Source organism: Stegostoma tigrinum, chromosome 28, assembly GCF_030684315.1.
Source record: "Stegostoma tigrinum isolate sSteTig4 chromosome 28, sSteTig4.hap1, whole genome shotgun sequence".
Taxonomy (NCBI): domain Eukaryota; kingdom Metazoa; phylum Chordata; class Chondrichthyes; order Orectolobiformes; family Stegostomatidae; genus Stegostoma; species Stegostoma tigrinum.
This window is the reverse complement of record NC_081381.1, coordinates 31,817,405-31,839,949: the sequence shown is the minus strand read 5'-3', so window position 1 is coordinate 31,839,949 and position 22,545 is coordinate 31,817,405. Positions and strand designations below refer to the sequence as shown.

General features: G+C 42.8%; 1 protein-coding gene across 2 annotated transcripts in view; it reads right to left on the bottom strand.

Annotated features, from left to right (window-relative positions):
- LOC125466491 (solute carrier family 25 member 35-like) overlaps positions 1-22,346 on the bottom strand; it is a 28,145-nt gene extending 5,799 nt beyond the window's left edge. For both annotated transcript variants that reach the window (XM_048561014.2, XM_048561015.2), the window contains exons 1-2: positions 21,870-22,346; positions 2,705-2,770 (exon numbers count right to left, since the gene is read on the bottom strand). In XM_048561014.2, the coding sequence (XP_048416971.1) occupies positions 2,705-2,770; positions 21,870-22,265 (462 nt within the window). In that variant the 5' untranslated portion in view covers positions 22,266-22,346. The remainder of the gene's footprint in view (positions 1-2,704; positions 2,771-21,869) is intronic.
- Between the last annotated feature and the right edge of the window lie 199 nt (positions 22,347-22,545).

Here is a 22,545-nt window from a genome sequence, read left to right as displayed (position 1 = left end):
CGATTAGGCAAGACTTGGGAGGCATAGAATGGGTTAGCAAAATGCAGGGGATGGGGACAATCGAAATGTGGAGCTGGTTTAAGGAGCAAATATTGCGTGTCCTTGATAGGTATGTCCCTGTCAGGCAGGGAGGAAGTGACAAGGTAAGGGAACCCGTGGTTTACTAAAGAAATTGTATCTCTTGTTAAGCGGAAGAGGGAGGATTATGTGACGATGAGATGAGATAGCTCACTTGAAGCGATGGAAAATTACAGATTAGCTTGGAAAGATTTAAAAAAAGAGTTAAGAAGAGCAAGGAGGGGACATGAGCAGTCATTAGCAGGTAGAATAAAGAAGAACGCTAAAGCTTTCTATAGGTATGTGAGGAATAAAAGGATGACTAGGGTAGGAATAGGCCCAGTCAAAGACAGAAGTGGGAAGTTATGTGTGGATCCTGTGAAGATCGGAGAGGTGCTAAACGAATATTTCTCATCTGTTTTCACTCAGGAAAAGGAGAATATTCTAGAGGAGAAGACTGAGATACGGGCTATTAGACTTGAAAGGATTGAGGTTAGTAAGGAGGAGGTGTTATCAATTCTAGAAGGTGTGAAGGTAGATAAATCCCCTGGGCCAGATGGGATTTTTCTGAGGATTCTCTGGGAAGCTAGGGAGGAGATGGCGGAGCCTTTGGCCTTGATCTTTGAGTTGTCATTGTCTACAGGTTTCGTACTAGAGGACTGGAGGATTGCAAATGTTGTGCCCTTGTTCAAGAAGGGCAGTAGAGATGACCCAGGTAATTATAGGCCAGTGAGCCTTACGTCTGTTGTAGGAAAAGTTTTGGAAAGGATTATAACAGATAGGATTTATAATCATCTAGCAAGCAACAATTTGATTGGAGATAGTCAACATGGATTCGTCAAGGGCAGGTCGTGTCTCACAAACCTCATTGAGTTTTTGAGAAGGTGACCAAGCATGTGGATGAGGGTAGGGCAGGTGATGTGGTGTACATGGACTTCAGTAAAGCCTTTGATAAGGTTCCACATGGTAGGCTATTGGAGAAAATACAGAGGCATTGGATTGAGGGAGATTTAGCAGTTTGGATTAGAAACTGACTTTCTGTAAGAAGGCAACGAGTGGTGGTTGATGGAAAATATTCAGCCTGGAGTCAGGTCAGTAGTGGTGTGCATCAAGGATCTGTTTGACCACTGCGGTTTGTCATTTTTATAAGTGACTTGGACGCAGGCATAGGTGGATGGGTTAGTAAGTTTGCAGATGACACTAAAGTCGGTAGAGTGGTGGACAGTGTGGAAGAATGTTGCAGGTTGCAGGGAGACTTGGATAAACTGCAGAACTGGGCTGAAAGGTGGCAAATGGAGTTCAATGCAGATAAATGTGCGGTGATTCTCTTTGGGAAGAATAATAGGAAGGCAGATAGGGTGGACAGTGAGAGTCTTTTTCCTAGAATGATGACATCGGCTTGTATGAGGGGGCATAGCTGCAAATTGAGGGGTGATAGATTTAAGACAGATGTCACAGGCAGGTTCTTTACTCAGATAGTGGTAAGGACATGAAATGCCCTGCCTGCCAATGTAGTTAACTCAGCCACAATAGGGGCACTTAAACAGTTCTTGGATAAGCATATGGATGACGATGGGATAGTGTAGGGGGATGGGCTTAGATTAGTTCACAGGTCGGCACAACATCGAGGGCCAAAGGGCCTGTTCTGTGCTGTATTGTTCTATGTTCTATGTTCTTTGGTTTTGAAAGCATTGATTGTTGATGTGAGTCATGAATGGTTTGTTGCTATATGCAATTTAGTTGTAAATTCTAGTTTAACCTATTTACATATACTTACAGCAAACCAGGACTGATTTTAGAGTGATGTAAAGCTATGTTCAATTCCCTGGTTTCTCCCTGGGTCACTAGATGATCGTAAGGAAAACAAGCTACAAAGCCATAGTGGTCTGCTTGGGATTCAATAGTAGGGTGGAAAATATAAATTCTGCTGTCCTGGAGTTAATGCAGTTCTGGCCTTCCCCACCAAGAATCAGTAAAACGTTTGCAGCTACAGAAACAATGGGAACATCAGCCATGGTTAATAACTGACTAAACTGACATTGCAAGATCATTAATGACCTTTGCTGTGGGGAAACACTGACTGGCTCCAACACAACAACAAGCTTTCAGTAACAGCAGGAGCACAGAGTCAGCATATTAAGATCTTTTAGCAACGATTACTGACCTAATGTAATAAACTTTCACCAGAGACTCAGATAGTGCCAGGCTGTGCCCAATTCTGTTCTGTTGGCATTATTCCAATCTTCTTAGATTCTCAGGTTTGGTTCCAAATGGATTCCAGGGGTTTAATCCTCATTCTTTAAAACACTATAGGCTGAGATTCCTAGGCAGTACTGAGAGTTGTGCTGCATCGCATAAAGTACTGCAGTTCAATGTGACTGAACTCAAACCTCACTGTCTTAGAGGTTCAGAGCACTATGTAAAATACAGCACATTGTTCACCCATTGTCCTGGGCAAGGCTTTCTCTAATAACAAGACAGGAAAGAAATTGGGTCATTCACCTCATTCCTGCTGGTGTGGTTTTACCATAAGCACAGTTTCTGCCCTGTTTGCCACATAACAGTGACAGCCACACATTCAAGAATGTAGAGATTTCATTCATTTTGCTGCATAAATACAAGCCTTTCTGTCCAAAGTAATGTGTACCTGATGGTTATGCTGGTGTCCCACGGCAATGACAGCTGCTGACTGGGCCTGAAGGTGAGTCTTTACCTGATAGTAAACAAAGCACAAAACAGTCACATCTCACTTGGAACAGGCAGAACAGAAATCGAGAACTAGCTCTTAAGAAATTCCAAATAATTACTGAAGTATTTATATTCCACCACATATAGATTTATTATACCCATGAAATGTAAAATACTTAGTGAAGTACTAACACTGTCCCACAATCACCTAATCTTCTAGATATGCATTTGATGGCGTCATATTTATTATTTCACAAGCAATATTCAGAAAACTGCAATTACCATTGGGATCATCTGATGCCACAAAACCAGATCCACAAGCACAATGAACATCCCACTGGGATTTGTGTGTTTATGAGAATTAACTCAAAGCTGCTCCAGCTGTGGGCACCCCCTCCATTGGTGAGAAGCCCATTCATCAGCAAGTTGAGGGAGTTGGTAATTGCATGGCAAGATAAATGTGAGATTATCCAAAATCAAATATCTGAATGGTGATAGCTTGTAAAAGGGGGACGTCTCATGACACCTGGGAGCCCTTGTACACCAGTCAAGCAGTGAAAGTAAGCACCGCAGGTACAGCAGGCGGTGAAGAAGACAACTGGATGATGGCTTTTGCAGTCAGAGTATTCAAGTACAGGAGCAGGGATATCTTGATGCAATTGTACAGAATCTTGGTGAGACCACACTTGGAGTATTGTGTGCAATTTTGGTCTCCTTATCTTAAGAAGGATGTTCTGGCTACGGAGGGAGTGCAATGAAGATTTACCAGACAGATTCCTGAAATGGCAGGACTGATGTATGAAGACAGACTGGACCAATTAGGACTATATTCACTGGAGTTTAGGAGAATGGGGAGGAACCTCATGGAAACAAGAAACATGGAACAGTACAGCACAGGAACAGGCCCTTCGGCCCACAATGTTGTGCCAAATGTGACACTAAATTAAACTAATCCCTTTTGCCTGCCCTTTGTCCTTATCCCTTCATTCCTTGCATATTTATGTGTTTATCTAAAAGTCTCTTAAATGACCCTAGCATATCTGCCTCCGTCACTATCCCTGGCAGCTCTTCCAGACTCCAACCACCCTCTGTGTACAAAACTTGCCTTTCACATCACCTTTGAACTTTCCCCCTCTCATCTTAAATGCATGCCCCTAGTATTAGATATTTCAACTCTGGGAAAAAGATTCTGACCGTCAACCCTATCTATGCATCTCATAATTTTACAGACTTCTATCAAGTTTCTCCTCAGCCTCTGCTGCTCCAAAGAAAACAACTCAAGTTTTTCTAGCCTCTCCTTGTAGCTCATACCCTCTAATCCAGGCAGCAATCTCTTCTGCACCCTCTCCAAAGCCTCCACATCCATCCTGTAATGTGGTGACCAGAATTTGACACAATACTCTAAGTGTGGCGTGACCAAAGTCTTACTACAACATAACATCCTGAATCTTATTCTTAATTCCCCGACCAATAAAGACAAGCATGCCATATGCCTTCTTTACCACCCTATCTAATTGTATTGTTCACTTTCATGGAGCTATGGGCTTGAATGCCAAGATCCGTCTCTACATCAATGCTGTTCAGGGGCCTGCATTAACTGTACACTTTTCCTTAACATTTGATCTCCCAAAGCACAGCACCTAACACTTACCAGATTAAACATCATCTGCCATTTCTCTGCCCATATCTAACAACCTTCTACACCATCAACAATTTTACCAATTTTTGTATCGTCTGCAAACTTACTAACTCACCCATCTACATTTTCATCCAAGTCATTGATATATATCACAAACAGCAGTGGTCCCAGCATGGATCCCTGTGGAACATCACTCGTCCTGGACCCCTGACATGAAAAAGACCCTTCCACCACCACACTCTGCCTTCAATGGCGAGACAATTCTGAGCCCATGTGACCAAGTCACCATGAATCCCATGCATCTTAATCTTCTAGATGGGTCTATCATGAGGGACCTTGTTGAAACCCTTACTAAAATACATGTAGACAACATCCATTGTTCTACCTTCATCAATCACCTTTGTCACCTCCTTAAAAAAATTGATCAAGTGATAAGATATGACCTGCTCTGCATAAAACCATATTGATTGTCCCTAATTAGGCCATGTTTTTCTAAATTTGCATTAATCCTATCTCTAAGAATTCTCTCCAATAGCTTCCCAACCACCAATGTGAGACTCACCAGTCAATAGTTTCCTGGATTACCCATATTTCTCTTCTTGAACAGAAGAACAACATTAGCTACTCGCCAGTCCTTCAGGGCCTCTCCATTGTTGAGCAAGGATACAAAGATCTTGGTTAAGGCCCCTTGCAATCTCCTTTCATGCCTCTCTCAATAACCTGAGGTAGATACTATTGGGCCCTGGGGTCTTATCCACGTTAATGCTCTTCAAGAGACACAACACCACTTCTTTCTTGATCTTAAAATGCCCGAGCATATTAGCATGCTTCACACAAATCTCACTATCCTCCATATCCTTCTCCTGGAGGAATACCAATGCAAAGTACTCATTTAGGATCACCACAAAGCGCAAGTTCCCTCCTTTATCCTTGAGTGGTCCTACCTTCTCCCTAGTTATCCTCTTGTTTTTAAAGTATGTAGAGAATGCCTTGGGATTCTCTTTAATGCTACTTGTCAAAATTTCATGGCCTTATCTTACTCTCCCAACTCCCTGCTTGAGTTCTTCCTGCTTTCTTTATATTCCTCACGGACCCTGTCCGATTCCAGCTTCCGAAAACTTACATACACTTCTTTTCTGTTTTTGACTAACTTCACAACCTCCCTCATTATCAGAGGGGACCTCTACCTTGCTATCTTTGTCTCTCCTCCTTACCAGAACATGCTGGTCCTGAACTCTGATCAGCAGGTCTTTAAACAACTCACACATGTCAAATGTGGACATGTCTGACAACAGCTCCTCCCAATTAACACTCCCTAGCTTCAGCCTAACACTGACATAACTTGCCCTGCCCTGGTACTGACTTATTATTATTTATAACTATTTTCAAACTTAAGGAGTTGTGATCACCATTTCCAAAATGCTCTTCCACTGATAGGTCAGTCACCTGGCCAGGCTCATTAGCCAATACAAGGCCCAGTATGGCCCTCCCTCCTCTGGTTGGGCTATCCAGGAAATCTACAAAATTCTAGCAGGACTAGAAAAGAGAAATGCAGGGAGGATGTTCCCGAAGGCCAGGGAATCCAGAATCAGATGTCATAGTCACAGGAATAGGCCATTTAGGACTGAGGTGAGGAGGTTAACGGAGTTTTTTTGAAGCAGTAATGAAGAGCTTTGACGAAAACAGAGCATTGGCCGTGATCTCTATGAATTTCAGTAAGAAGTTCAACAAGGTTACATGTGGTAGACTGGTTAGCAAGGTTAGGTAACATGGGATACAGGGTGAGCTAACCAATTGGACAGAGAACTGACTCAAAGGTAGGGACAGAGGGTGGTGGTGGAAGGTTGCTTTTCAGACTGAAGGTCTGTGACCAGTGGTGTGTCACAAGGATTAGTGATGGCTCCACTGCTTTTTTTCACTTTTATATATGATTTGGATGTGAACGTAGGAGGTATGGTTAATAAGTTTGCAGATAACACCAAAATTAGTGGTGTAGTGGACAGCCAGGAAGGTTACCTCAGAGTACAACGGGACCTTGATTAGATGGACTGATGAGCCAAGGAGTGACTGATCAAATTTAATTAGATAAATTTGAGGTGCTGCATTTTGGAAAGGCAACTCAGCGCACAACTTATATACTTAATGGTAAGGTCCTGGGGAGTGTTGCTGAACAACTAGACCTTGGGGTGCAGGTTCATTATTCCTTGAAAGTAGAGTCACAGGTAGACAGGAGAGTGAAGAAGGTGTTTGCTTTGCATGCCTTTATTGAACAGTGCAATGACTATAGGAGTTGGAGTATCATGTTGCAGCTGTATAGCACTTTTGGAATACAGTGTGTAATTCTAGTCTCCTGCACTTGGAAGGATGTTGTGAAACTTGAAAAGGTTCAGAAAAAATTTACAAGGATGTTGCCAAAGTTGGAGGGCTTGATCTACAGGGAGAGGTTGAATAGGCTGGGGCTACATTCCCTGGAACATCAGAGGCTGAGGGGTAACCTTGCAGAGGTTTATAAAATCATGAGGGGCATGTTTTGGGTGAATTGCCAAAGACCTTTCTCCAGGGTGGGGGAATCCAAAATTAGACAGCATGGTTTTAAGGTGAGACGGGAAAGATTTAAAAGGGACCTGAGGGGCAACTTTATGACGCTGAGGGTGGTGCATGAATGGAATGAGCTGCCAGAGGAAGTTGTGGAGGCTGGTACAATTACAACATTTAAAAGACATCTGGATGGGTATATGAGTATACAGGGTCAATGGAAAGATTCTTGGTAGTGTGGATGTGCAGAGGGATCTTGGTGTCCATGTACATAGATCCCTGAAAGTTGTCACCCAGGTTGATAGTGTTGTTAAGAAGGCTTACGGTGTGTTCAGTTTTATTGGTAGAGGGATTGAGTTCCGAAGTCATAATGTCATACTGCAACTGTACAAAACGCTAGTGTGGCCTCATTTGGAATATTGCATGCGGTTCTGGTTTCCCTATTAAAGGAAGAATGTGGAAGCATTGGAAAAGGTGCAGAGGAGATTTACCAGGATGTTGCCTGGTCTCGAGCGCAGACTCTATGAAGAAAGGTTGAGGGACTTGGGTCTGTTCTCATTGGAGAGAAGGAAGCTAAGAGGGGATTTAATAGAGACATACAAGATGATCAGAGGATTAGATAGGGTGGACAGTGAGAGTCTTTTTCCGAGGATGATGACTTCAGCTTGTACAAGGGGGCATAGCTACAAATTGAGGGGAGGTAGATTTAAGACAGATGTCGGAGGCAGGTTCTTTGCTCAGCGAGTGGTAAGGGTGTGGAACACCCTGCCTGCCAATGTAGTTAACTCAGCCACATTAGGGGCATTTAAACAGCCCTTGGATAAACATATGGATAATGATGGGATAGTGTGGGGGGTGTGGCTTAGATTAGTTCACAGGTCGGCGCAACATCGAGGGCCGAAGAACCTGTTCTGCGCTGTATTGTTCTATGTTCTATGTTCTATGAATAACAAGTGTTTAGAGGGATATGGGAGAAATGCCGGCAAATGGGGCTGGATTAATTTGGCATGGACGAGTTGGACCAAAAAGGTCTGTTTCTATGATGTACAGCTCTATGACTCTATGGCTCTAAATGTGTTTGACCAGGGAGTGGTGAGCCTGTGAAATTCTCTGCCACAGAGGCTAAAACATTGAATGTTCTCAAATAGGAGATAGATATAGTTCTTAGAATTAAAGGGATCAAAGCGTATGGGGAGAAAGTAGGAATGGGTTACTGAGTTGAACAATGACCATATTGAATAACAGAGTAGGCTCAAAGGTACAAATGTCCTACACATGTCCCCATTTTCTAGTTTCTATGCACCTGAAATTTCATCTCAATTATCCATGCAAATCTAATTTTAGCCCTCTCCTTTTGATTGTTCGGTTTGCTTCTATCTTGTATTGTCATCACCCCCTCCAAGTAAGACATGAATCTTAATCTGACATTTTTTAACAATCAGACAATATATAGCAAATGGAAGCAATAGCACACCATGAAGACCATAGAATGATAAAATTGAACATGAATGAGAGCATACAGGCAGGGGTAGGGGGACCAGTATTAGAAGTATCTAATACTAGGAATTAAGTACATGACTTTACAAATTTGTGTGTTGTTGAAAAATTATACATTCCATTGGATTTTTTTGTCTTCCACTCATCAGGATATTCACAAAAATATCTATGTAAGGGGGAACAATATTTATACTCTATGAGAATAGTTTATATAGTCAGTCATGACTTGCCTCATGCATTTTCCATGGCAATGTCTCCACCAATCAGAATCCACTTGTCAACCAATCAGCAAACTCTTTTCATTCAATTTAAAATGCAATTCCCCTGTATTTGTCCTGAAGAGTTTTGACAAAGCTTCAACAAAATATGTATTTTTTTCCAGAAATACTTAAGTTCTGTGGTTCCCAATGACTTTAAACTTGTTAAATTTGATGAAATTATGGAACAATTGAAAGTTTGGGTAGAAGGTTAATAAGTATAGTGTGGACATGCAGCATAAAATGCATTCAGCAAACCAGTTTCCCAGATGTTACAGGCACCCCTGCCCTGTATCCCCAGTGTCTGAAACATTGGGAACTAACCCACCCGTATTCCCAGCAGCACCCTGCAGCAATTTAACTCAGGGAGCATTATTAATTGCTTTAAGGCAAGATGTTTGTCCATTTCTTGGGCATTTCTTAGAGAGTTTCTCGGTGATCCAATTAATTGGCAGATGTGCAGCCCCAGCCTTGGTTCCACCCAATGCTGAGGAGTGATAGGTAGGTCCAGGTTTTGGTGGTGGTGTTCAATGACAAAAGTGTGATTAGGACAGTTGAGGCAAGTTTCAAGAGCTATGGGGATGGGGGGAATATTAATGGGGCGCGGGGGTGACATTGGTATGCTGCATCCAATGGGCCTGGGAGGGAGAGGTCTCCTCCTCACTTAATAGCCAATAGTTAGGCCAAAGATTCTTCCATCATTAAAATACGGGCTGGGGTGTGATGAAGCCCTGATATGGCCATCTAAGGATCTCAATTGGCCCGAGGGGAGGTGGGCAGGCACGTCAGGTTGGGATGGGTATCTAGGTGTCAGGAAGGCCACCCACGTTCAAATCCATCATCAGGGCAGCATCCAATCCAGCTAATTAAATTCAACAGGTCTCAAATAGATTAACACATTAAGGTAAAATAAATAGAAAATACAGTGCTTAGAAACACAGATAATTATGTGGTGGAGGATAAAGTGAAAAAGGTAACATGGGTGATTTGATGACGGAAAAATTTGGTGGTGTGTAAAAGCATCTCTGGGTATAAAAAAAACTGGTTCCAAAATAGTTTTTGTAGAACAAAGTGTAAACATAGAGAGAACAACAGAAGTTTAAGATAGAATGAGTGGAAACATGTAACATGTATGAAGGGAGTTTAGACCATATGCATTATCGATGAATTATGATGAAATAGCTAAAGATGAGACTGAACTGCTCCCACAAGCTACAGACGAAGGGACACATTTACTTAACAAAGCCACACTGAGAGAGTCGGGCACAGTAAATGAAGTGAGCAGCTGTTGTTTTCCTTCACTTTATAAATGTGCTATATCATTGGAATAGATCTTGCTGATCATGTGACCGAATACCATTTAAATCCCAGCCTCGTGTAAGTTTTCCTTTAAGTCAGATGGTAAGAACTTGTTCAAAGGAACAGCAGGAACAACTGCCACATCTTCCAGGGCATGAAAACCGGCTCACTGCACTCTCTCCTGACTAATCCACACCTGTGATCAGTGCACACAGTTAAATGAGAGAGGTTTACAGGTGCAGATTATTCTGCACTGAAAATGATTCTCTCAGACTGATGAGTAAAGCCATTTTGAACTCAATTTCCTAACAATTTCCTCAGGTTGGCAGTCAATAATGAATCTCGTACATCAGATCTAACATCACCTTCAATAAACAATATATCACATGTTGAATATTAAAACAGTCAGAAAACAGTTCACATTGGCTGTAGAGTATGTGAGATATCCTAAGGTTGGAAAAAGTGATATTTAATTGCAAGTTTCTTTTCTCTTTCTTTAGAACATTAGGTTTCTGACAGCATAAGTTGTCCTTTCCATCAAGCTTAAAGAAAATGCAAAATTAATGTATCGCAAAATTAGGATAATTACTTGCACTACAGGGTTTTGATGACTGTGCCATATACATGAACATTTGACATGGAGGCCTCAGCATCCAGCTGATTGCCTCAGAAATTGATTGATTGATTTATTATTGTCACATGTACTGAGATACAGTGAAAAGTATTGTTTGCATTTTATACAGGCAGATCATACTGTACAAAGTGCATCAGGGTAGCAGAACAGAATGCAGAATACAGTGTTGCAACTGCACAGAAGGCACAGAGAGAGAGAGATCAGAATTAACATTTGTGAGGTCCATTCAGAAGTCTGGTAACAACAGGAGAGAAACTGTTAATGAATCTGTTCGTATGCAAACCTTTATTCAAACTTTCATAGTATTCGAACTTTTATATCTTCTGCCAGATAGATGAGGGTGGAAGGGTTCTTTAATAATGTTGTTTGCTCTTCTGAGGTAGCAGGACGTGTAGACCGAGTCAATAGATGGAAGGTTGGTTTGTGTGATGGACTGGGCTGTGTTCATGACTCTCTGCAGTTTCTTGCGGTTTTGGGAAGAGCAGTTGCCAACACACGCTGAGATGTATCCAGGTAGAATGCTTTCTAAGTGCATTTACAAAAATTGATAAGAATCCTTGTGGCCATGCTGAATATCCTTAGCCTCCTGAACAAGTAGAGGCATTGTTGTGCTTTCCTGACCATTGCATTGACATAGGTAGACCAGGACAGATCGTCCTTCAATTCCAGGAACTTGATGCTCTCGATCATGTCCACCTCAGCACCACTGAGGCAGACAGGGGCAAGCCCTCCACTCTGTTTCCTGAAGTCAATGACCAGCTCCTTCATTTTGCTGGAGAGATTGCTGTCTTTACACCATGCCATTAAGCACAAAATCTCTTTCCTGTATTCTGAATTGTCATCGCTTGAGAATTGACCTACAATGGTGGTGTCATCAGCAAACTTATAAATGGAGTTGGGGTGGGATTTGGCCTTACAGTCGTCAGTATATAAGGAGTACGGTAGGGGGCTGAGTACATAGACTTGTGGGGCACCAGTGTTGAGGATTATGGTGGAGGAGGTGTTTACAGAAGAACTTGTTTGGAATTTATGGTGTTGAAGGCAGAAATGTAGTCAATAACTAGGAGCCTGACGTAGGTATCCTTACTACCTAGATGTTCCAGGGATGTGTGTAGGGCCAGGAATATAGAGTCTGCTGTGGACTTATTCCCTTGGTAGGTAAATTGCAAAGGATCAAGGCAATTTGGTGGGCTGGAGTTGATGTGAACCATGACTAAATTCTTGAAGCACTTCATAATTATTAACTAATTATAGAACTATGGCTATTAGCTAGAGACGTAATAACTACAGCTATTTGTGTGTTTCCCAGAGTATTATTCAGCAATTAAGATTGCTTTGATTCTGTAAGGACACATGATAGCAGGAGTAAGCTTTGTGTGTCTGCTGGCATATTTTTAAATGATATTACTAATGAGGATGTCATGATATTATTGAAAAGGTCGTGCAATTGAAAAGGGAATACCATGAGGTGAATGTGGAGTGGTTGTTGTGAGCAGTGGTGGCTGGACATCTCAGAGAATTTGAAATAATTTTTCAGAGAAACCTGCCATGTTGATGAAGCAAGTATTTTTGTCTGGTTTTTGTGAGCAATTATTGTGTGGAGAATCACCCATTATTGCAAAGTAACAACTCCTCAGGAAGTAATTGCATTTAAGTGTTTGCTTTCCAAACGATATGAGACAGACAGATATGGGAAGATGAAAACAACATGTGTCTTTGTTGTTCATACAAAGAATTTCAAATTGTTGATCACCAAGATTTAATTATGTAGCTGTAAAATTAAATTAATTATTTTGCTGTGATGAGTAAAGAAAACTCCAATTATTTATTTTCCAAGAATCAATCAAAACCTATTTGCTTCATTGACTCTGGGCAGTTTTCCCAGAAAATTTATTCCAAATGCTCTGATTCAAACTGGGCAATCACCATCAACACTGAACACACCACATTCCCATCCCAGATAACAAGGTGCAGAGCTGGTTGAACACTGCAGGCCAAGCAGCATCTTGCTGTGTTCATCCAGCTCTACACCTTGTTATCTCGGATTCTCCAGCATCTGCAGTTCCTACTATCTCTGATACATTCCCATCCAAGGTACCGTTTCAAAATGCATTACTTTTCACCCACAATTAGTAATATTGGGAGCCTTGTTATTACAAGTCGTTTGCAGTAGTTACGAGCACCTTACTCTTGAACCCATGTTGTTAAAAAATCTGAGCACTCTTAAGATGATGAATATTTCTGAACTTCAGCCATGAAACCTCATTGCTCTCATTTGGTCTCTTGACCGACTCAATCTATCTCAGTGATCTGAGGCTGAGCTAATTCTTACAATAATTTGACACTGTAGTCTTAAGGACACAATGCTACACCATGAAAGAATGATATGCTGTGCACTGTATGGTTCGATATACTCGTCATTCTAATAAAAGAGCATAATTTCACTCAGCATGACCAAATATCTACATAGACTGATTGATTACAAAGTCACGTGTTTGGTTCATAAGATGGAACTAGCTCCTGAAAGGAAAACTAACCACTACCAGTTCACAGAATAAATGTTGTGCACACAAATACTTTCTAATTGATTTCAGGATCTATGCTTTAAATATATATGAGAAAAACTGATCTGATGTTTATGTTTCTCATATTAGCCTGGGCTGTACAACAAATACAACTTAAAGGTTTCATCAATTTCCACAGAGTAGCACTCCGACAAAAAATTAATAGTTAGTGCATACACAAAGTTTATAACTGTGTTACATTAAAAACCTGTCAAATTTTACCCAGTTTTCTCCTGTCCTAGTGACACTGAGTATTCCTGAGCTGCATGACCCTGAGTGCCAGCCATTCTGCATGACCTTGGTCTGACTGTTTTTCAACCCGAATGTGACTGCATCATACTAGTCAATCAGCTGAGCTCCTGCCCAATTAGGTATTGACAAACACATGTTTTCCAGCAAGTCAGTGAGCAGGAGCAGGAGTACTGGTTGGCTCTTTGTTCCCCCACCCCACAGCATTGTACCCAATTGTGCCCCAGCAACTTTCAATGATGGGTAGTGTATCCCAGTATCCCCGGAATTCACCGTTCAGGCTGACTGAGTACCAGCCCCAGGTGTGGTCTTATTCCTGCTTGATTCTCCCACTTGGTGTTGAGGGAAGCATTGAGTTCAGAGTATTTAACATGGATCTGTGGAATTTTCATCCTTTTGCTGGCTGAGGTTTTGGAAAATCTATTTAAATCCATTGTTGAAACATGTGTTGAACAAGATAAGTGTTGACAGCTTGTAGTTTACTCTTATCACAAACCAAAGTATCTGTTCATTACCTAACCAATGACTTCCAAAAGTGGCCTGCTAAGAAATGCCCTGCCTTCTTCAATAAGGTGCCAAGAAGGAACCATATGGCAAGACATTGGAGAGATTAAATAAATATTATGATCATGTAACAGATGGGCTTTGTTATTAGATGTTTTTAATCAGACATCCATTCTCAGGGGAAGAAGCATTGGTTTAAGATGAATGTTGCAGCCACTTTTATGTAAAATTGATACAGAAACATTTACCTTGTTGTTTAAGACAACATCTTTATGTGAGATGCATAAACCTGTCGCCAAAATCAAAGAACGGAGAAGGTCACACAGGCCAAGCTTGTGATTGACCAATTTCATTTGCATCCTTCACTCTGACAGCACGACAGCCTATTTAGGGGAGTGGACTTGATGGGCCGAATGGCCTTCCTTCCACTCCTATATCTTATGGTCTTAATGAGGCCTAGCCTGCTTAGGAATAGCTTGAAAAAGGTTAGGATTTATGGATACCACATTAGCCAACTCCTGTCTTCAGCACCTCACCCATGGCTATCGATGATACCAAAATCTCAGCAAGAGGCCCAGCAAATCTCTTCCCTAACTTCCGACAAAGTTCTGGGAAACACCTAATCAGGTCCAGGGATTTATCTACCTGGATGCATTTAAAGACCTCCAGCATCTCCTCTACAGTAATAAGAACTCTCTTCAAGACATCACTATTTATTTCCCTTAGTTCCCATATCCTTCTCCACAATAAACACTGACGCAAAATATTCATTTAGTATCTCACCCATCTCCTGTGGTTCCACACAGAGACAGCCACTTTGATCTTTTAGTGACCCTATTCTCTCCCTAGTTACTCTTTTTCCCCTTAATCTAATTACAGAATCACTTTCAATTCTCCTTAATCCACTGGCCAAAGCGATCTTTTGACCACTACTGCTCTTATAATCCTCTAAGGATTCACTCGATCCCAGCAGTCTGACATGTACCTCCTTTCTCTTGACCAAAGCTTCAATTTCTGTAGTCACCCAACATTCCCTACACCTGCCAGCCTTGCCGTTCACACTAACAGGAACATAGAGTCTCTGAACTCATGTTATCTCATTTTAAAGGCCTCCGACTTCCCAACCTGTGAATAGCCTTTCCCAATCAACTTTTGAAAGCTCCCATAATGGCATACCATTTTCAACATCACCTGTCTCAGGTATGAGTGTTTGAAATGAACAAGTGATGCCTCAGGTCTTCTTGGGAAAAATTGAAAGAAGCAGAGAAAGAGGAAATGATGCCAACATACCAAACACCACAAGTCCTTTCAAACACTTTGCCTTTTTTGGTTTTGTAGAGAACTGTCCTAATTTCTTAAACCTTTCTTCAAAACTACACTCTCTCATTGCCAATAATATCCTGATAAACCTATTCTGGTATCCTTTCTAAAATCTTAACCTATTTCTCAAATTGTGATGCCCAGAATTGTCCACAAAGCTCCAGCTCAGGCCTCAATGAGTGTTTTATAAAGTTCTAGGTACAACCTGATTTTATTAAAATCTATTGCTCTAATTATAAACTCAAGCAACACTTGCACATTTTGATCTCCTTACCAACTTGCCCGACCAGTTTTGTAGTGGTTTCCACTGCGTGCCTATGAGCCAATTACTTTGTCTTTGATGGTTTACTAGGAGATGGATGTGGTAAATCCTAAGCCCCAGAGACTGATTCTGTCAATCACCAAGTGATGGCAATTGCATATACTTGCCTAATTTCCACATCTCCATTACTCAGAATAGCAAGGAGACGTGCCAACATCCTGGTCATCACACCTCTTTAATCTAATAGGATCCAAAAGCAGACAAATTCCTACTTTATTGTAGGCAGTCATGCCATCTACATAATAACAGCAATTGCACTTCGAGTGTTTATATTGGATTTTGTACCTATTCATCCACGGGATGTGGGCATCGCTGGCTGATCTAGTATTTATTGTCCACCCTAGTTGCCCTTGAGAAGGAAATGGTGAGCTGCTGCAGTTTATGTGCTACAGAACCATAGAAATGATACAGTATAGAAGGGAGGATTTGTCTCATTTTGTCCAAGCTAAGGCAAAGACACTCAGATGCCCTTTCAAATCCCATCTTCCTGCTCATGGTCCATAGCCCTACAGCTTTTACAGCATGTAAGGCACAGATCCAGGTACTTTCTAAAGAACTTAGGGTCTCTGTCTCCACCACCAACTCAGACAGAAAATTCCAGACACTTCTCACCGCCCCCTGCAAAGAAGTGTTTTTCCTCACATCCCCTCTCATCCTTCCGTCACTTAGCTTGAATCTATGACCCGTGATTTTTGAACTCTCTGCTAAGGAGAACAGATTCATCCTGTCTGCTCTGTTTCTACCCCTCACAATATTGTATATGTCAATCATCTCATCCCTCAGCCTTCTTGGTTCCAAAGAAAGCAACTCCAATCTCTTGTCATAGCTACAATTCTTCAGCCCTGGCAACATTGTAGCCAATCTTCTCTGCACTCTCTCCAGGGCAATTATACCCTTCCTCTGATGTGGTGACCAGAATAGCACACAAAATAGAATGTAGACCCATTATACAATTAGGGAAGAATTCCAGGATTTTGATCCAGGTGACATGGAAGGAATGGCAATAAAATCCCAAATCAGGATGCTCAATGTTTGAATGGGAATGGAACTGGTACCCTTGCCTTTCTAGGTGGTAGTAGTTATGGGTTTGCAAAATGTCCTCTAAGGACCCTTGGTGAATTTTTACAGTGCACCTTGTAGATGGTACACACTGCTGCTGCTGAGTCTCATCTTTCAATGGATGCATTGACATCTTGCAGTGGTGGAATTGCTTGAGTGTTCTGTTGATCCCTAGGCGATGCTGTCAGGAGTTCTCAACTCCTGGCAGGTCTACCCATGATGGTAAGGTCAGAGACAAGGAACAACATAAATTTCCATCCAAGACAAACCCTCATGGAGATCCAAGTGGAAGATACTTATGTGATGCCAGGGGGAGGCGATGGCCTAGTGGTATTCTTGCTGGAATGTTAATCCAAAGACCCAGATAACGTTCTGGGGGAACCTGGGTTCAAATCCCATCATGGTAGATGATGGAATTTGAATGCAATGAATATCTGGAAGTAAGAATCTAATGATGACAATGAATCAATTGTTAGGAAACACCCATCTGGTTCACAATTGTCCTTTCGGGAAGGAAACTGCCGTCCTCACCTAGTCTGGACTACATGTGACTCCAGACCCACAGCAATGTGGTTGACTCTGAGCTGCCCTCTGGGCAATTAGGAATGGACAATGAATGTTGCCTGACCAGCGACACCCTCATCCTCTGAATGAATAAAGGGACAGTGGATAAAGGCTGCAGCAGTAGGGAGATCCCCAGTCATCAAGGATTCCTTGCCATTAGAACTGGATCTATCTTCTGTAAAGGACCATGTGTCTGCTGATGTGTAGCAGCATTCCCACCTTTAAAAAGGTGAGCCACGTAAGTTGTCTTCATGGAACAGAATTTCCTAGGTGGGCAATAATACTCATTAGTGAGTATTGTGACTGCTGCCATCTGAGTGTCAGTGGTGGAGGGAGTGAATCTTGTGGATGTGATGCCAAAGGAGCTGCTTTGTCATGGATGGTGTCAACATCTTGAGAGCTATAGGAACTGCACCCATCCAGGCTAATGGGCAGTATTCCATTCCACTACTGACTTAGGTCTTGTAGTTGGTGGAGTAGATGGGATGTCAGGGGGTGAGTTACTGCAGGATTCCTAGCCTCTGATCTGGTCTTATAGCTACTGTATTTATATGGCCTGTCCAATGCAGTGATGGAAGCACCACTGAATGTCAACTTTTTGTTGCAAATTATTTGACACTAATTAAACTTGTTATTCAGTTTCAACTGTTCAATTCTTACACTAGCTCAACGTAGAGACAGTTCTCTGTGACATTGTTAAACTTGAGTAATCTGGGTGTCCTGGAAATTGAATCAGAAAACAAATTAGCATATAGGCAGTGATAATGGGAACTGCAGATGCTGGAGAATCCAAGATAATAAAACGTGAGGCTGGATGAACACAGCAGGCCCAGCAGCATCCCAGGAGCACACAAGTGATTAAGGCAGCAACTGGAATGAAACATAAAACGAGGGAAGATCAACTACAATTGTACAAGGCATGAGTGAGACTTCTGTTTTGGTTTCCTTATTTAATGAAAGACATAACTCATGAGAAGTTCAGGCAAGGTAACCTGCAGTGATTCCTGGGATGGAGAGACCTCCTTACGAAGAAAGGTTCAACAGTTTGGTCTTGTATCCTTTGGAGAAGATTGAGAGGTGCTTCTATTGAACTGTATAAAATCCTGAAATTAAAGCAAAATACTCCTGGAGATGTGAAATTGAAATATGTATGGAGAGAGAAACAGAGATAACATTTTGGGTCTAGTATGACTCTTCTTCAGAAGAAGAATCCTTTTAGACTGGTAACATTAACTTTGTCTCTCCTCAGATGCTGCCAGACCCGCTAAGTTTCTCCAAAACTTTTATTTTGTAAGATCCCGGGTGGCCTTAATAGACTGAATGCTGAGATGATGTTTTCCCGTTGCGGGAGACATTAGAACTAGTGGACACAGTGACATAAACACATAAAAAGTCTTTTTAAAATGTACATCAGGAGATTTTTTTTTCCCCTTTGAGGTTTGAGCACTTGTGGAATCTCTTTCCCCACAAAGCTATGGAGGGAGGGTCCTTGAATATTTTCAAGGTAGAGGTAATTACCTCCCATGTTAGTCAGGAATCCGAGGGCATGGCAGGAAAACGGAGGGAAGGCTACAACCAGATCAGCCATAATCTTATCAAATGGCACTGCAGAATCAAGGAGTTAATTGCCCTAAACCTGTTCCTACTTCATATGAATATACATGAGGAAGGTACAGAACTGCTGATGGTTTTTGATTGATGTAGTAAGTGTTTCCATAGAGATCCCCAAGAATGGATGTACCAACAAAAGATGGCCACAGTAGATCTATCCCTAAGATCCATTAACTAAACCAACGACTAAAACGCAAACTACTCCCTGGTGCAGTTCTTCAGGCCAGCAGCTGTTTCAGCTGTTCCTGGAATTCCTTATATTGACCTGTGCTTCTGGATTCTCACACCTTTCACACTGATAGCTTCTCCTGTCACTTATCATAGTAACTTGCACTGTCACAAATATGATTGCTAACAGACCCCTTGTCCTCCTTATTGTTACTAGGATCATCACATGGGTCAGCTATTACTACTGCCCTGTTTAGGAAACACAATCTGCTACCTAAGCAAGAAAGCAAACCCAATGAGTGAAGGATGCAATTAAGAATACATCATCTCAGACTTTTGTCTTCCAGGTACCCAACAAACTTCAGGCTTTTAATTCCCAAGTTGTGCGTCATCTTACCACGAGCTTTTGCTTCACATTTCTCCAGCACACTCCTGCAGCTCTCAGACACAGAACAATCTGGAGGGGAGCCGCAGGTTGCAAACAACAAAGTGAAAAAGGCCTCTAAGAAAGAGGGCAAAGTGGGAAACACAAATCAAGAGGGTCGTCGAGATGTATTTTTATTAACTATTAAGGAAGGATTTTGATCCAGTGGCACTTAAGGAATGGTGGTACATTTCTAATTCAGGCCAGTTTGTGGCTTTGAGGGGAGCTGGCAGAAAGGTAACATTTCCACGTAAAACAAAAAAAAGAGCTGTAGATGCTGGAAATTAGAAACAAAATCAGAAATTGCTGGGAAAACTCTGCAGTTCGGACAGCATCTTTGGAGAAAGAGCAGAATTAGCGTTTTGGATCCGCCGTCTTAATTGATTGTAGAGAGCACAGTAAAAAATAGGTGGAGACGGAGCCCAGAGAGAGCATGAAAATCAGTTGGGCAGGCAAACGACTGGGCTAAGGTCAGCCTGGGGAATGAATAATGGAGGCTGATAATGGGTTGTTGGTGTAGGTGACCCATGTGATGACAAGGCCTGCTTTGGGGAGGTTGGGCAAACACATGGGAGAAGGTGCTGAAGCCCTAAAATTGTTGAACTCATTACTGAGTCCAGAAGGACCCCCTAAGTGGAAAACAAAGTGCTGTTCTAACAGACATAGTAGGAACAGCAGATGCTGGAGAATCTGAGGTAACAAGGTGTAGAGCTGGATGAACACAGCAGGCCAAGCAGCAGAGGAGCAGAAAAGTTTGACGTTTGACGAGACCCTTCTTCAGAAATGGGGGAGGGGGGAATCTGAAATAAATAGGGAGAGAGGGGGAGGTGGGGAGAAGATAGATAGAGGAGAATATAGGTGGAGAGGAGACAGGCCTCTCCACCTATCTTCTCCTCTATCCATCTTCTATCTGCCTCCCCCTCTCTCCCTATTTATTTCAGATCCCCCCTCCCCCATTTCTGAAGAAAGGTCTAGGCCTGAAACATCAGCTTTCCTGCTCGGCCTGCTGTGTTTATCCAGCTCTACACAGTGTTAGCCTTCAAATGATGCTGGTCACTGTTCAGCTGTTACTCGACATGACAGAATATGCCCCTTAGTGAATGGATCAATTTATTGGAGGCGCTGGGGCAGGAAGTGCTTTGCTAAGTTTTTATACCAAGGTGGTAGGTCTTTTTTTCTTTAAAACTTTCCTTTCAGAGACTTGCCTGTGAAATTGTTACAATTTCCACTTGTGTACAGTACAGAAACTGGTGTTTCGGCTCAACTCTTCAATAACAACCAGGTTTCCTAAGCGGTTTAGTTAGATTTGTCTGCATTTGGCCTGTGTCCCTCTAAACCTTTCCTTTCCATGAATCTGTCCAAATGTCTTTTAAGTGTTGTAATTGTACTCGCCTCTACCACTTCGGCAGCTCGTTCCATGTATGCATTCCTATGTGTGATGAAGCTACCCCTTAGGTCCCTTTTAAATCTTCTGCCTCTCCCCTTAAACCTGTGCCCTCCAGTTTCGGACTCCCCTACCCTAGGGAAAAGGCCTTGGGCTATTCACCATATCTATGGCCCCTCATGATGTTATCAACCTCAATAAAGGTCCCACCTCAGCGTGGTACACTCCAGGGGAAAACAGCTCCAGCCTATCCAGTCTCTCCTTGTAACTCTAAACTTTTAGGGTAACATTCTTGCAAATCTTTTCTGCACCCGTTCCAGTTTAATAAGTTTAATTCCAGTTTAATCTTCCCCGTTAGATTCATAAAGTAATTAATATTACACAGCAGGGCAAGGGACACACGGCTGTTTTAAAGGTTCTTTTTACACGTGGGAGTCAGAGGGTGCAAGGTGTAATAATGTAGAGGGACGTATCTCCAAACTGTTAAAGCTCAGATCACACCAACTAAGTACAGTCGTCTGCATAAATATATCACTCACTGAGATAAACTACAATGAAGAACACATTAAACGAACAAAGTTCGGCGAAGCCACAGCCTCTGATACTGCTGCCATGCGATATTTCCATACACAGGCAACATCAGTGGCTCCAAACTTTAACAAATACGGATTAATATCATTCTCGCCAAATCTGGTTTTCAAATATGCGAAATTCCACTGCGACTAAAGAAAAAAGGAACACTACGTTCCTCTCTTTCCCCGAAAGGTGTCAGGTACGTCCCGGTGCAAACTGGAAACCTGGTTGAGAGAAACGGAAAGGGACTTGCTCAGTCACCTCAAACTAATGACCCCGAGTGTTGATATTATTGACGAGCATTGCTGCTGAATGTTGACAACTCTGCAAGTTTATCCAGAAATAACCACCGACTGAGTTATACAGGGGGTTTAGCGGGGTGGCACAAAACAAAGTACACTGGATGGCGGAGATGTGAAATAAAAACAGAAAATCCTGAAGACACAGCAGAGATCTGTCAGCATCTGGACAGGGATGAACAAGCCCCAGTATCAGGTGATAGCGAACACCAAGAGACTCACCAGATAGGCAGGGCTGCCTACCACAGCGCCCATAGCTCCGGCAGCTGCCCCCGCCGCGATACTGCAGCTGGCGCTCACTCTGCCGCCCTGCTCCCGGGTAAAGCCCAGCGCCTCCAGCTGGGAGTAGGCACCGAGCCGGACCCCATTCATCAGCGCCTGGTAGAGGATGGCGGCCCCCAGCCCCTTCTGCAGCCCGAGCAGCCCGTCCTCCCGGCCGATGAGCACCAGGGCGTGGAAGGCGTTGCGGTAGAGCCGGGGGTAGGAGCCACGGGCACGGAGCTCGCCCTGCAGCTGCATCCGAGTCTTCACCACCTCCAGGGGGTTGGTCAGCACACAAGCCCCGGCTGCCGCCGCGCCGCCTAGCGCAAAGTCCAGAGCCTGCCTGCGCTGTTGCATCACCCCGGTCCGGGCCGAGCCGAGCCAGTCCCTCTCCGGGGCTGGGACTGCAACAGAGACGCTGCTCCGAGGACCGGAGGCGATTGCCGGCAGCTGGGACTCGGTGGTATGTCAATCACCACTCGGGCTGCCTCTTACATCACGCCCCCCTCCCAATAAAACCAATGGGAAGCGGGCATTGCACCGCGCCCCAAGGGGAAAAAAAATCATACCTACTGTCATTCCCAAGCGGGGCAGTGACACAGGAGTGCGGCCAGGGTTAGCTATTTATTTCACAAAT